This window comes from Oryza brachyantha, chromosome 11 (assembly GCF_000231095.2).
Source record: "Oryza brachyantha chromosome 11, ObraRS2, whole genome shotgun sequence".
Classification (NCBI taxonomy): Eukaryota; Viridiplantae; Streptophyta; class Magnoliopsida; order Poales; family Poaceae; genus Oryza; species Oryza brachyantha.
In genome coordinates this window covers 14,850,064-14,864,812 of record NC_023173.2, presented here as the reverse complement: position 1 = coordinate 14,864,812, position 14,749 = coordinate 14,850,064, and the positions used below count along the sequence as shown (strand labels likewise).

Sequence of the window (14,749 nt, the reverse complement as noted above, 5' to 3'; positions counted from 1 at the left end):
TTTAACTAAGACCACAGTTTTTATCTCATCTAAATCCTATAAGTCATATATGCATAGTCGCATGCATGCTCTGAAAGTTAATTGCTGCTTCTCACTGTACCCGAGAGCCTAGGTGGTGAGAGAAAAAAAAATTGTAGACGACTTGCTTTGTTGTGATTTTTTTAACAACTTTTAATAAATAATTTTATTATTAAACCTTGAAGGTAAATAATTTTATCATTTTAACATTTTTGACCACACCACCTCTTCTAGCATGGCAAAAAGAGCCGTTACACCAAACTAGCCTGCACTGATGAGGCAAGATAATACTGTCACACCAACTACTCCACATGACAACATTATTTTGCCATGCTAGGTGGGGTGGCGTGGACAAAACGTTCATATGGTGAAAATATTTAACAATGAGGTTTAGTAATAAAATTATTTATTAAAAATATGTTAAAAATAAAATAATATTATTTATGATTTCTTTGGTGGGAAAAGGCTACACCATCTTCCGAAGTTGAAGACTGGATGTGGTTTTCTTTTTCCTGGCTCTTGCCTTGATCTGGAAAAATCTGGTGTTTACATCCCCTACCTTCAACCACACCTATCTTGACCTCTGTTTTATCAACCTGTTGAGAGTAGATAGGCCTAGAAATTTTTGTTTAGTGTCATGCTTGAGTGAGATTTCATAAGTCGAGAGGGTTTAATGGCGTAAATCTTATAATTTTTATACTCCATTATTTCTATTCTTAATAAAAATTTGGTCGCTTATTCCAGCCGATCTGGCTAAAAAAAAGGTTACAACTGAAAAAAAAAAAAGAGTGGAAACCTAGAAAACAGATAAAATGATACTACTCTGGCTCTCTAGCAGTTAACTAGTTGTTCAATCTCAAGTTCCCAATTGTAAGATTAGGTGTTATCCAAATTGGACTTGGCCATCCAGACCATAGCTGAGGGGGTGCAATTTCTTCACGGCTGTTATTTTCTAAGTTGAAAACACCTATGTCACGGGGAAGATCCCTAACCGATAATGCAATGTCCTCTTCATCATCAGTGAAGTAGACATGATTTGCCTTCAAGTGCGGGTATTCTTCAGAACTGAGACACTGTGACTTGTTATTCCCCAGAAATAACACATGATCTTGTAGCCCATTTATTTCCACAAGCTCTTTTGTTGCCATGTCGATCCTATACACATGTATGTTCTTAGTATGGATTAAAATCTTTGAAATGTCCCATTCTGGAGCATCCTCCTCATTGTCCCCGGCTGCAATTTCCTGCTCCCTCCAAACTTGCAGCACATCACCCCATGGTGCCTGAACAATGTACATGTTCTCGTGGATATAGCACTTCATCGAACCTACAAATACCTTCCTTGTGATAGCAGAAGAGCCAGTGCTGAGATCAAACACATCGATTCCTCCACTTGCTGTCAATGCATACAGAAGGCCATCCATGTAGATGCATTCCTCGTAGCACGTTTCACCCGGTGGCAGCCATGTCCATTTACAATCTCCTTCCCTTGCAAATGAAAGCTGATGGAATGGATTGTGAATGAGCACCACAATGTAGCCTCCCATGGAGGGTTCAAGAAACACGAATGCCTTGAAGTAGAGGTGATCACGGAGGCCATCGGGAGAATGGATCGTCGGATCTTCATGAACCATATCTCCCCAGTATTCCGACAACTCGTACTCGAGGACTACGCCTGCATCATCGGTGATGGGCTTGACGTGCTCCATGGTGGCGACGGACGGGAGAGCGACCTGTTCACCGGTGATCGGGTTCACCATGTGCAGCTCGGACCTCTCGTCGGCGGTGACCAGCCAGCCATGGGAGGAGCCGATCAGATGCCTCCTCCGGATGGGTGGATCCGGGAGCGTCAACTTGTAAACCTTATTCTCCGCGAGGCTGTAGAGGCAAGCAACCCTCTCATCGTCATCGGACGCAGATGTGTAGAACAGGCATGGTGTCTGGGCCCGTTTGTACTGGCCAAGCCTGAGTAGGCTGCCGTACGCGGCGCGCCATGACGCGCAGACGGAGCTCGCCCTCATGAGGTCAGGGATCTCGAGGAGGGAGAAGATATCCATCAGGATATCGTCTGGCAGATCGGCCGCCATGGCCTCGTCGCTCCAACACTTTCGTCTTGGTGGAAATCTTGGCTGAGCTCTGCTTCTTTGCACTGATTCTTGGGGAGGGGTCGGGCACGCATATATAGCGGGAGCAGAAGAGCAAATCCGATGGGAATTCGGTTTTCAGCCGACTCGGTAAGCAAATCCGATTGCAGGTGCTCGAGCTGACTCGGCAAGCAAATCCGAATGCAGGTGTGGGCGAACTCGTCGGGAAAAATCTCCCCGGCGAAGTCTGCCAAACCCCAACCGTGCCCTATCACCCAATTACAGCGAAATGCATTGCGTGCTGCTCCACCTGCTTACCTTATTGCACTGATCTGTCCATGACCTCTCTTTGGCTCTTCCTTTTAAGGAATAATGTAGATAAAATGGCTGAATGAAATTGTTTTTGAGAATTCTGCTCTGCATTTCAACGAGTCTACTAGATTGAGAAAGCAAACCTGCAAAAAAGAGAACACAATAATAATGAATAATTTTGTTACCTTCCCAGTAGTATTTTAAATTATTTCCAAGTAACACTCCCTGTGTTGTTATATGTGAAGACGTGTGTTTTCTCTACAAAGTTGTTTCTCGTATCTTCTTTCTCACTTGCTTACTCTATACATATACGAGCATATGGATACATGGACCTCTTGGGCCACAACACACACGCAGCTCAACACTCCCCCTCAAGATTGATGATATATATCTATGATGCAATCTTATTACATAAAGATGTATACTCTTTTAACACCTAGACATTTTGTTAGACAATTATCCACTTGTTCTCCAGACACCACATAATATAATTCTAAAACTCCTTCATCCAACTTTTCTTTGATGAAGAAACATCTATCTCGACATGCTTTGTTTGATTATGCTGAACCGGGTTATTGGCAATGTTGATAGCCAACTTGTTGTCACACCACAATTTCATAGGGGCATTCCTTAATGGCTTCAACTCAATCAACAAACTCCTCAACCAAATTAATTCACTTACACTCGCTGACATGGCTCGGTATTCAGCTTTGGGCGTTGAGCGAGACACCATAGGTTGTTTCTTGCTCCTCCAAGACACCAGGTTACCACGAACAAATACACAATATCCTAAAGTCGACCTTCTATCATCTGGACAACTAGCCCAATCTGCATCACAATAACCTTCCACTTTTAAGTGTTCATTTTTCTTGAACCATAGTCCTTTGCTTGGACTTCCTTACAAGTATCTTAGGATCCTATTCAACCTCCATGTGACATCTTGGATCATGCATATATCGACTGACCACACTAACAACATATGTTGTATCTGGTCGTGTATGACACAAATATATTAGTCTTCCCACCAACTTTTGATATCTCTCTTTGTTCACTGGATTTCCTGACTCAACACACAACTTATGATTTTGCTCAATTGGTGTAGAGGTTGGTCGACAACCAAGCATACCTGGATCACTGAGCAGATCTAGTCTTTAGGAGATCTTGCAATCTCAATGCCCAAGAAGTACTTCAACTGACCCAAATCATTAACTCCAAAAATATGATGATAAACCCTATAAACAATTCTAAAATAAAAATTTTGGTAGTGATATAAACATTTTAGATCAAAACATGGGACCAGGGTGTTAACGCCAAAATTTGGGTAGTTGCCGTTGGAGATTAAACTGTGATTAAAGACCGAATCGGACATGAAACAGGGCAATCGGATAGAAGACCTGGTGGAATACAACTTGGATTCAGCCAATGAATGGGCCTAGAATGTTACATATAGATTCGGGAATAATCAGAATCCGTGTTTAATTTTATCTGTTAATTAGAGTTAGTTGAGATTTTTTCTTTATCTTTAAGAGAGTTAGAGTCCGATCGGGACTTGTGTGTTAGAGATAGAATCTACATAGGAGATGGTATAAATATGTATGCCCGAGGGTATAATTTAGGTAGCTGCAGTCAATCAGCCATGGGATCGCATTTCAGGAGGAGAGCTTCACCGCTGCGCAAGCAAACCCATTGTTATGAGAGAAGTAAGGAAACAAAATAGATACCTCCGCGCAATGGGGCGACGGACCAACTTTAGATAAAGAATAAACGTCTCTTGTCCGGTCATAGATGGCCATAATGTTCGAGGCCGGACAGCCTAGCCCACAACACATCATTTTGCCTAGCCCAAGCACACTACGACACGATTGGTGTTGGGCATGTCTCGGCCTGGCCCGCTAGTTGGGTCATGTCTAGGCCGATGCCTTGGCACGATGCCTCGACCCAGCATGGCCCAGTTCAACTAGTAGGAATGACAAAAAACATCAACGGATCTAAAATATACTTAATTTAGTTATATAAAACTTAGTCCAAAAGGAGAGATATGTTAAATAGACTTATTGTAGCTATACTAAGAGACATCCCAAAGAAGAGGGAGTAAAAATTGATTTATTCACACAACCCAAATAAGTAAGGGAGACAATATATACTTATTTACTGAATAAGCACAATTTATCATCGTGCCTTCGAGTCGGCCCGACACGGCCAAGTGTTATCGGGTCGTGCCTGGATGCTTGGTGCAGCTCGTGGGCTGTCCCGGCCGTGCTGGGCCGGGCAGTCCACATGGCCATCTATATATCCGGTTCTCCCCCTCGCGTTTCATACGCATTTGGTCGCTTCGCCGGCGTAGCCACCCCGTCGTCTGCGTCCTCCTCCCGCTTCCCCCAACTCCTCCTCGCGCTTCCCCAATCTCCGGCCGCCCCGACAATGAATCGGGACTCGAGCGACGCGACTTCGAGCGGCGCGGCCTCTACACCGAGCAGGACCGCGGCGAGCGGTTCCTCGCAGAAGTCGCCCTCGACCGGCACCGGCGGGAGGAGGACCTCGAGTAGTGCGGCTTGCTCGCCGGTCACCCCGCCGCCCCCGCCGCCAGAGGGAGGACGACCTCGGACGACTCCGGTCGCGACGACTAGTGCGCCACGTCCGCCGACCGCGGCGAGCTCGGAGGTGACTTTTTCCCTGCGCAAGAGGGTGTCTGGCGCGATGTCGAGTCCTTCGGAAGGAGGACAACCTTCTGACGAGTTGGCGACGACGACCGTGGCGACTCCTGCTCCTCCGACCTCGTCTAGCGTCATCACTTCGAGCGGCGCGGCCTCTACAGCGACACGGACCGCGTCGACCGGTTCCTCGCAGAAGTCGCCCTCCACCGGCACTGGCGGGAGGAGGACCTCGAGTAGTCCGGCTTGCTCGCCGGTCTCCCCGCCGCCCCCGCCGCCAGAGGGAGGAAGACCTCACGCAAGCACGACGACTACCGCGGCGAGCTCGGCCCTGCGCAAGAGGGTGTCCCGCGCGACGTCGAGTCCGCATGAGGGACAGCCATCTCTTGTGGCGACTTCGATCTCCTCTGGCGGCACGACTTCGAACGCCGCGGCGAGCCAGGGGCCGAACACGGAAGTGTCGGCTTCGAAGCAGAATACAAGGCCATCAATGTCGGCTCGCCCGAGCTCCCCTGCCTCGACCTCCACCACGACCATGCACGGCCAGATCAAGGCGCCTGGTCGATGCCTGCATCGCCCATCTCAGGTTAGAGGCTTATTATCCCCTAATCCTCATATATAAATGACGGGTTGGATCGATTTGACGCCGATCACACGCTAGCTTCTGCTACTGCAACTATATCTGTGAGCAACTCAAATATGGTTGTGTACAGGCTAATTGCCTGGTTATGATATCTGACGGATGGTTGGCGTTAGTATGTGGATGGGTCAATTGATCGAGTTTTTGAAAATGGATTGGTTTGGCGTTGGTTTTTGAAAAATAAAATGGGTTGATTGTGCAACGGGGTTGATGGCAGGCCGCATGCCGCACGGCCTCGGACTGTTGAGACGAGCCGTATCGGGCCATGGCCGTTCTCGTGCACGATGCTATCATTAAGGCCCGGCCCAGATTGCCATGTATATTGGCAGGCTTATTTGAGTTGTTAGAAATGCTTAATATAGGCAATTTAATATTTGCATATAGCTTTGTATTCTTTCATTTTTTTTTCACCAGTTATGCTTCTTTATATTGAATGGACTATGGATACTGCAGAGGGAGGAGGAGGAGGATGAAGATTTTGGCCTCGCCCTGTTGTTCCAGGACGATGTCGAAGTCAACCTGGAGCTCGAAGCTTACAGAAATTACAGCAAGAAGTTGAAGAACTGTCCAAAAGGTAGAACTCTCTGTTTAGTTTGTCATCTGGATGGAAAGGAGAAAATCTTGAAGCATGACAACAAGGAGGTTCGACTTTATTCTCAAAATTAAATTTCGTGCATTTCCAAGTATATAGACTACTTACATGTTGGCTATTGTTTTGTTTCAGGTTAAAAAACACTGCCGACAAACACATCAAACGAAAGGATTCAAATGCCAAAGGATCGGTTGTTTGGCGAGAGGGGCGACTAAACAACAAACTGGCGTTCACGAGTTTGTTTCCCATAACTTGTAGGGTAAGTAATATTGACTGAACTAATATTTTTGTGATTGTACACGCAAGGCTAGGGAGGACACACGGACATTACATCTAACACTTGTCTTAAAAGAGATGGCATTAATTTGAAGCATGATTTTACTAGAATTAAACGGACCAAGCTTATAAGGTGTTTAGCAGATCAAAACTGGTTAGGCTACCGTAGATAATGGTTTCAAGCTATGCTGCAACATGTTCTGATGTTCATATCTGAGTTGGCCGTATAGTATTTAGGTGTATATTTCTAAGTAGTCAATGGTCCTGTTGGTGAAATTTATTCTTCATTTAGTCTTACTGGTCTCAAGCATTTGGAAAGTTTCAAGACTAGAATCTGAGCAGTTGTTAGTCCAACAGAGAACATCCTGCATGATATCACTATCTTACTGAACTTTTTGTCAACATGGTTCATCGCTTGAGCATTGAAATGGAGTCTCATGGCCGGGCAATCTTTAATGGACTTCTTTATATCTCTGTTACTCTATTTTCATTCATATCTCAATTTTAAATGTTACTATCAGAAAGAACAATCGGCTGTACAGAATATACATTTGTTTATTAATTGGGAAATACTACTGTCCATGAAAAAGTAATCAAAGTACTAATTTTTTAGCGTAAAATTTTGATGATCATTTTTACCATTCTTAAAAAAGTTGCCTCTAGTTAACAAAATTTTGTTATCCTATGATATCAAAATTTACACTAGAAAATATAGTATCTCCTTGTACTTTATCAATGATGACAATTTTTTCTAATTTTGATATCTCTAGGTAGTAACAAAATTTTACGCTAAAGACTTGGTAACTCAAGGTACCTTCTAAGAATGGTTTTAATTCAGTTGAGTTTTAGTTCATGCCTTTTGTAAGGTTTGTTTGCATTATGGCATATGCTTAATTAGCAGCACAAGCATGCCTATCAAATATATCAGGCTTCCATGCACCCGGCTTATTTGTTGTTTGTCATCCAAAAACTCTGCAGATATCCTATGTCTGGTGTGGTCGCCACCAGGACAAGTGGCTCATCCGTCATGCCAAGACTGTTGAGGTACAAACTTCTTGGTCTGCTGCAGCCATGTTTTGTTTCTTGACTTGATCTGCTCTGTATAATCCTGAGCTGCCAACTCTGTGCAGACAGTAGATCCTTGGGACCAGTTGCTTGAACGGTTCAGAGACTGCCGGCTCCAACCTGAAGTTCTCTTTTTCGAGGTCATCAAGTAGATATTTGGAGTGTCTCCAGCTTGAAGTTCTGTTTGCCATGGTGTAGATGTACGCGTGCCTGGAAGAAACCATATCACTGGTTCATAGCGTTGTATTCGAAACTGCGAGTTAATTACTGTTTCCCCGTCATAGGCTCACAGCTTTGTATTCGAAGCTTACAAAGGCTTCTTGTAGGAGTTTTGAAGCACAGTTTTTCCTTTTGTATGGCTTTGGGAACTCTTCTCAACCTAACGTATACTAATACTCCCAGTAGAACGTAATTGCACTAAATTTTGTAGAACTTTCAATGAATAAATCAATGCTTGATATTGTTGTCTTCCGTATCAACGTCATTGCACTAAATTATGTGGAACTTTCTATGAACTTAGTCGAATGCTTGTGTACTACAATGGAATTAAAAAATAACATCATTTAGCCTCGTGCTTTTGGCTTATAAGCATAAGCCAAATTTTAAATTTTATGACTTAATTTGGAGAGATTTTTTGATTTTTCATCGTATTTTATTTTATTATATTTGCTTTTTAGAACAATAAGAACATGTGTCAAATTTTTACTTATAAATTATTTTTAGTTGCTAACTGGCTGTTTCGCTTAGATAAGGCCTAAGAATTTCAAATATTAACCAAGAATTCATATTGTGGTTGTGATTTGATACCTCTCCCACTTATAAAATGCTTTGCATACAACTCACTTTGTTACTGTTTTTGGTGAACTTCTTCATCCAATTTTTTTATTTGACATTGTTGACTTTTGGTTCGTATTTGACTATTTGTCTTATTCAAAAATTTTATATAATTGTTAGGTATTTTATTATGATTTGATTTATTACGAAAGAGACTTTAAGCGTGACTTATAATTTTATGAATTTGCACACAAATTTTGAATAAGACGAATCGGTAAACGAATATACAAAAGTCAACGGCGTCAAATAAAAAACTAGTGGAAGTATAACTCACAATACTTTAGTGAACTACAGGCATGTTGTCTTCGTAACCATAAACCCTAATCCCATATGTCAGAAGTAGTCCTTTATAGATAAACTCGGTATTCGTATTATGTGTCATCCACATCTTCGGTAACTCACTTGATGAAAACGGTCCAAAATTATATCAATTTTATATTATGTTTATGAAAACGGTTTCTGAATTTTTCACATTACCTTTACATAGATGGTATCGATATGATGGTTAATTTCTGTACCATTTTGACTATAGTTGGACAAAAATAATCAAGACCAAGGAACCGAACCAAACTAACTGAGGCTGAAACCTAATTGATCGAGACTGAAATTTTCGAGTAAAAATTCAATTAGCATTTTTCACTAACCGAAATTAATTCAGTCATAATCGAGATATTTTAATTAGCAAACTGCTCAAAATACTACCAGTTCTTTTCTTTTTTTGAACGGGACTACCAGTTCTTTTTAGTCAAAACTACATGCGGTCATTTAATTAATTCGGTTTGGATCAAAACTCACAACCAAATAATTTGGTTTGGTTCGTACGGACTTCATGACAAAATATGTAACGGATTGGGATTAAAAAACCAAGTGAATCATAGTAAAATTTTCCTCTATTTTTATTATGGGGCTATTACATAACTGATCCTATTTTTGGAACCAACTATATATTTGACCCTATTTTTTTCACTTTACAGATTTGACCGCGTTTTTTAAAAATGAAGGCCGTTTGACCTTGAAGCTAGGCTACCGTCATTTGGGAGTGAAAAAAATTTAAAGAAAAAGAAAAAGACACGCTACAAGACCAGAATACCGCCTCTCAAACCCTATCTGCTATCTCTCTCTCACTCTCTCTCACTCACGCGAAAGGACACCAGAGAGGCCGAGAGAAGGCGGCGGCGGCCGGAGAGGCAGGGCGCGAGCGGAGGCGGCCAGCGGGGCAGGGCGACACGTGCGCACGGGGCGTCCGCGGCCGGCGGGCCAGGGCGTGCGCGACCGGCAGGGCGGCGGCGAGATGAGGCGGCAGCGGCGCGCGCGGGGAGGTTCGGTGGGAGGCAGCGGGCTGCGGCGGCGCCCGGAGGCCGCGGGCAGCCCGCGTGGCGGGGCGGCGGCGGCGAGCGGCAGCCATACCTCGGGGCTCAGCCCAACAAAATCGTATTTTGCAACCTCATCAAGGTTGACCCACACATGAAAAGCGACCTGCACAGATGAATTTGTAAGAAAAATGCATATGCTAACTGTGATTCCATTCGTGATTGTGATTCCATTCAATTTCAGGCCCACCACACATGAGAGCAGCATGTCTAATTGTGATTCCATTCAATTTCAGGCCTACTAGAAGCATAGTTATGTGGAAGATATTTTAGCTCATCACTAGTACTTAAAACAGCTTGGTGCTGTTGGTGCTGTGATTGATTAATTTTGACATGGTATATTTACCTCACAATTTGATAATTTTGGACAAAAGCTGTCAAAATTTCATTTAAAATAGGCAAAACAATGTCAAAATTTTTTTTAAATTAATTCAGATTTGAGCTAAATTTAGTTCAAATTTTAATACAATCCATCAATTTAATTAAACTTCACTAAAATATCAAACAAATTTGTCAAAAATATTAAACGCAAATAAATCAAATATTACAATTAAATTGTTTGCTATCAGGACAGATGTATAAAATTTGGTCAAATGTGCTATAAACATAGAGTCAAATATGCAAGGGTAAAACGTCCATTCATGTCTCATTTAACACCGTTAAGCTCACTTAACAGACTAGACTAGGGTCAGTTGGCGCCTTCATTTTTGAAAAACAGGGTCAAATCTGCAAAGTGAAAAAAATGAGATCAAATATGTAGTTGGCTTTCAAAATGGGGTCAGTTATGCAATAACCTCTTTTATTATATGTTTTGAAAATTAAATAGCACATGATAATAATAAATAATATATGAATTAACGAAATTGAGTGAGCTAACCAATTAGAATAAATGTCGTATAACTATAGCAATCTTGGTGGTTTGGAGCATAAGTTGGAAGAAAGGGTAGCATGATTGATGGAGTATTTGTTATTATCATGTGCTATTTAACTTTTAAAGCATATAATAAAATTAGAGGAAAATTTTATTATAATCCACTTGATTTTTTTATCTCTCAATCCGTTACATATTTTGTCATGACCGAAGACGTACCAACCAAAACCAAATTATTTGGTCAATGAGTTTTGATCCAAACGGAATTAACTAAATGACCGCCTCTAGATTTGACCTGGTAGTATTTCCAGCAGTTTTCTAAAATCTCTCGAAACGATCGTCTCGTCCTTCTAGAAGCTCTTAAATACTCCTGTAGTCCTGTTTCGTAGCGCCGCATTTCGATCCCAAAAAAGACCGTCGTCACCGCAGCCGCATTTCTTCAACTCGCTTCACCCGCGCGCATTTTTACGAACACCTCGCTCGCGTGCGATGGGCAGAGGCAGCAGGGCACAGCGGAAGGAGGCCGCGGCGGCGGCGGTGGCGGGCGGGCTCGACGACGAGTCGAGAGCCCTGCGCAAGGAGGCCGCAGCGGCGCTGCGGATGAGTTCCGAGGATGGCCGGTACGACGAGGCGATCGCCCGCGCCGAGGAGCTCGCGGCCAGGCACCCCGGAGTCCTCCGTCGACCGCCCGCCGCTCTGGGCAGCTTCCCGACACCCGGGGGGGGGGGGGGGGGCGCACCTCGAATCCTCCAGGGACTTCTACGTCCGGGCCCAGCGGCTCGCCTCCAACTGCGTCGAGATCGCCACCAGCCTGGCGATGGCGCGGTTCGTGTGCTTGAACGACGATTGTGCCGACGTCGAGATCATCCGTGCCATGAGGATCTCCTCCCCCACCGACCCCGCCGAGAACAACGTCGCGTACGACCTCGTCGACGGCGGCGGGAGCACCACCGTCAAGGAGAGAATCGCGAACGCGAAGGCGGCCGCGTCCAGCCGCTACAACGAGATCCTCGCTCACGTGTTTGTTACGGTCATCCCGCGCGCCGTCCGCGACCTGCTCGATATCGCCAAGCGCGACGGCGCGGCCAAGGAGGTCAAGCCGGCGAAGGCGCTCGCCGAGCGGTACAGCTACTCGTCGCGCGCCCTCTTCGCCCACGCACACATGGACGTGCAGTTCGCGCGCGGCCTCGCCCCGGGCATCGACAAGCGTCCGTTTCTGGATCGCCTCCTCAGCGATCTGAACAAACAGGCGCATCAGTTCGACACCTCGCTCGTGCTCGCCATGTTCCGCGCCAAGCTCTTGTTCCTCTTGGACATGCACCTTGCTGCGGAAGTTGAGTGCAATCGGGCGTTGTACATGAAGGGGGCAGCTGATCCCAGCGATGAGGACGTACCACTTGGATCTGTCCCCGGTGAGAACTCTGAAGAGAGGGAATTCTCCATCCGCATTGATCTCGGACGCTTACTGCAGAAAATTGTCTTGGCATCTAAAGATTACTGGTACTCATTGCCAAGTGAGAAGCAGGACAGCTTTCTGTTTGTGGGATTCAATTCGATGCATCAGCATTATGCTAAAAATTATGAAGTCGAGAAGTCGATGTCGAGGCTGCAAACCATATCTGATGCAATTAGCTTGGTCAAGAAATGCAAGTCATGGAGGTTCTGGATTTGCCCCTATTGCGTCGGCAAGAAGAACCCGGACATTGACTCGCTCTTCCAACACTTGCGCAATAAGCACGCAGAAGGGAATGTGTGGCCGAAGCTGCAGTCCGTTCTGGATCCAAAATCGATTTCTAGTACTTCTCAGGGTGATTGTTTCTTGGACGATGTAACTATGTGTCAAGATTTAAAGGAGAATTATGTCTACCACTTCAAAAGGATGGATCTTGTTTAAAGCTAAAGCTAAAGCTGAAGAATGTCCCCACGGATACTTTAAGCTCTGAGGTTCGACAACCTTCCCTTTTGCATGGCCATGTTTCAAACATTTTCGTTTATTAGATTCACTCATACTGATATTCATTTTTATTGGACTAAACACCATGGCAGTTTAATGAGGCTTGTGCTGAGAGATCCAGGACTTGTGGTATGATTTCCTTGAAGTCTCTATTCTGGATTACCGTGTAGTCATCACACCCCTTGCAATATCTTTTATATCGGTATGTTTACATCTGGAGGTTCTTGTTCATGCCTAGCTATCTGTCCGTTCACTCTTGTGTACTGATTTACGGATCTATATCCATCTTTACAGGACCAGTTACTGATTTGCATGGGTAAAGATAAAACTGATGGTAGTAAAAAGAGTATTGATGCTTCTGAAATCGATCCATTATTTCCTAATGTTGATGACAGTCATGATGTTGATGCAATATTTCCTAATGTTGGCGATGCCTCTAACATCAACGCTGCTGATACATAGAAAACAGGTTATGCAGATTTCTGATCCTCTTTCAATGCAAACTGTCTTTGTTTGTTTATGCACTGCATATTAGCATATAATTGAGGCACACTTACAAAATACCCAACAAAAATACTACCCACATGACTTCCTGTTATGTGGGGAATTTTGTATCAACGAGGGCATCGGCAGTCTAGCGCACGGCAAGCAGCTGAAAAGATTGGGCACGACAATTAAGTTTCAGGATTCAGGAGTTGTAATATATTTGGAATTTTGGATTATGTCTTGGAGTTTTTTCTGTTCAGATTACGTCTAGGAGTTGTTGAGAGTTTGCTAGGGATAAGTCATATGAGTTAAATTAGAGATAAGTTTAGAAAGCTATTTAAAGGAGTCTGTATTACCGTGAACAGACAATCAAGAAAAAAAGTTATTCCATCTCTCTCTCTCTCTCTCTCTCTCTCTCTCTCTCGATGTCTGCCTTTCCCGTTTATGCGCCTTGCCTCCCCCAAGCAGTGCTTATTTCTCAGCTACCGTGATCGTGGGCCGCGACACAGGAGGCCGGCCTCCATCGTTTCACCTGTATAATCTGTGGCCTTGGCACTTCCTTTCAGGAACAAAAACCAGTAATCACATCGGTTTATAATTTCATAGTGTGATAATGCTGAGTATATATTTGTGCAAATGTGGTATCTGAAATCTATTGATAACGTTCTAGTTATTTGCAGTTGTGCTAATACTTATTTAGTATTATTAAAACATTGGATATTCTTTGTTTTCAGGAGAAATTTAACATTCCGTATCCAAAAGGTAACTATCACATGTTCCAATTATTCCTGAAAATAGATAATTTTTTTAATTATTAGTTGTAACTATGATTTTATTTTGATTATCTGAACATAGTAATCTTACAGTTATTAGTTGCATATGCAATTTTTTGTTAACGTGAATGTAGTAACTGCTTTCTCAATTATGAGCAATTTAATTTATCCATGATTGCAAAATCTATTAACGTCCTAGGAAAACACTCTGCTTCCACTTTTCAATTCAGTTGTGCAACTTGGTGGTTGTATGTTCTTATGGATCATCTCAACATCTTGTAGCTTATGTCCAATCAGCTGAGGAAATGGAAAGCACCACCAGCTACCAGTAGGGGTGTAAGTGGGCCAGCCCGCGAACCCGCTTATAGATTAATTAAGTGGGTAATCCGGTGGCCAACCTGCTTAATTGGCCTATAAGCGGGTTTCGGGCTGGCCCACTTACACCCTTAGCTATCAGAGTATAGTTCTCAACAACGACAACACTGACAAAGACCTAGCAATCTTGCATGTAATTACACAGGTAGTAAAAACTTGCATGTATTTTCCTTTTTTTTTGGGGGGGGGGGGGGGAGGGGGGTCATATGGTAGCATCTGAGTTCTGATTTTCTATGAATATATTTTCAGTCGTTGTGGTATTTGAGGGTCTTCAGAGTTGAATTTCTAAGGGAAAGGCCCTGATCAAGCACGTTCTGATGGCCATTTACTTCATGTCAGTGACTCAACTCCCCACTTGGGAGGTTAAATCTATCGAGAAGAAGTGCCGGGCCTTCCTTGGAAAGGTGATGACAATGCCGGTGCGTAAGGAAGCCTAGTAGCCTCGGAC

At 43.7% G+C, this 14,749-nt stretch overlaps 1 protein-coding gene and 1 pseudogene across 1 annotated transcript; one reads left to right on the top strand and one right to left on the bottom strand.

Moving 5' to 3' along the window:
• Positions 1-757: 757 nt before the first annotated feature.
• Positions 758-2,154, bottom strand: LOC121055810. Its single transcript, XM_040529118.1, has one exon. It carries the CDS (start codon positions 2,103-2,105, stop codon positions 861-863), a length of 1,245 nt encoding a protein of 414 aa, XP_040385052.1. The 5' UTR covers positions 2,106-2,154; the 3' UTR covers positions 758-860.
• An 8,860-nt stretch (positions 2,155-11,014) lies between these two features.
• On the top strand, positions 11,015-13,538 carry LOC121055782 (annotated as a pseudogene).
• Positions 13,539-14,749: the final 1,211 nt, after the last annotated feature.

What these genes read in the sequence shown, in the direction of transcription:
- LOC121055810 (XM_040529118.1), bottom strand. Translation starts at nt 2,105, where the DNA reads ATGGCGGCCGATCTGCCAGACGATATCCTGATGGATATCTTCTCCCTC.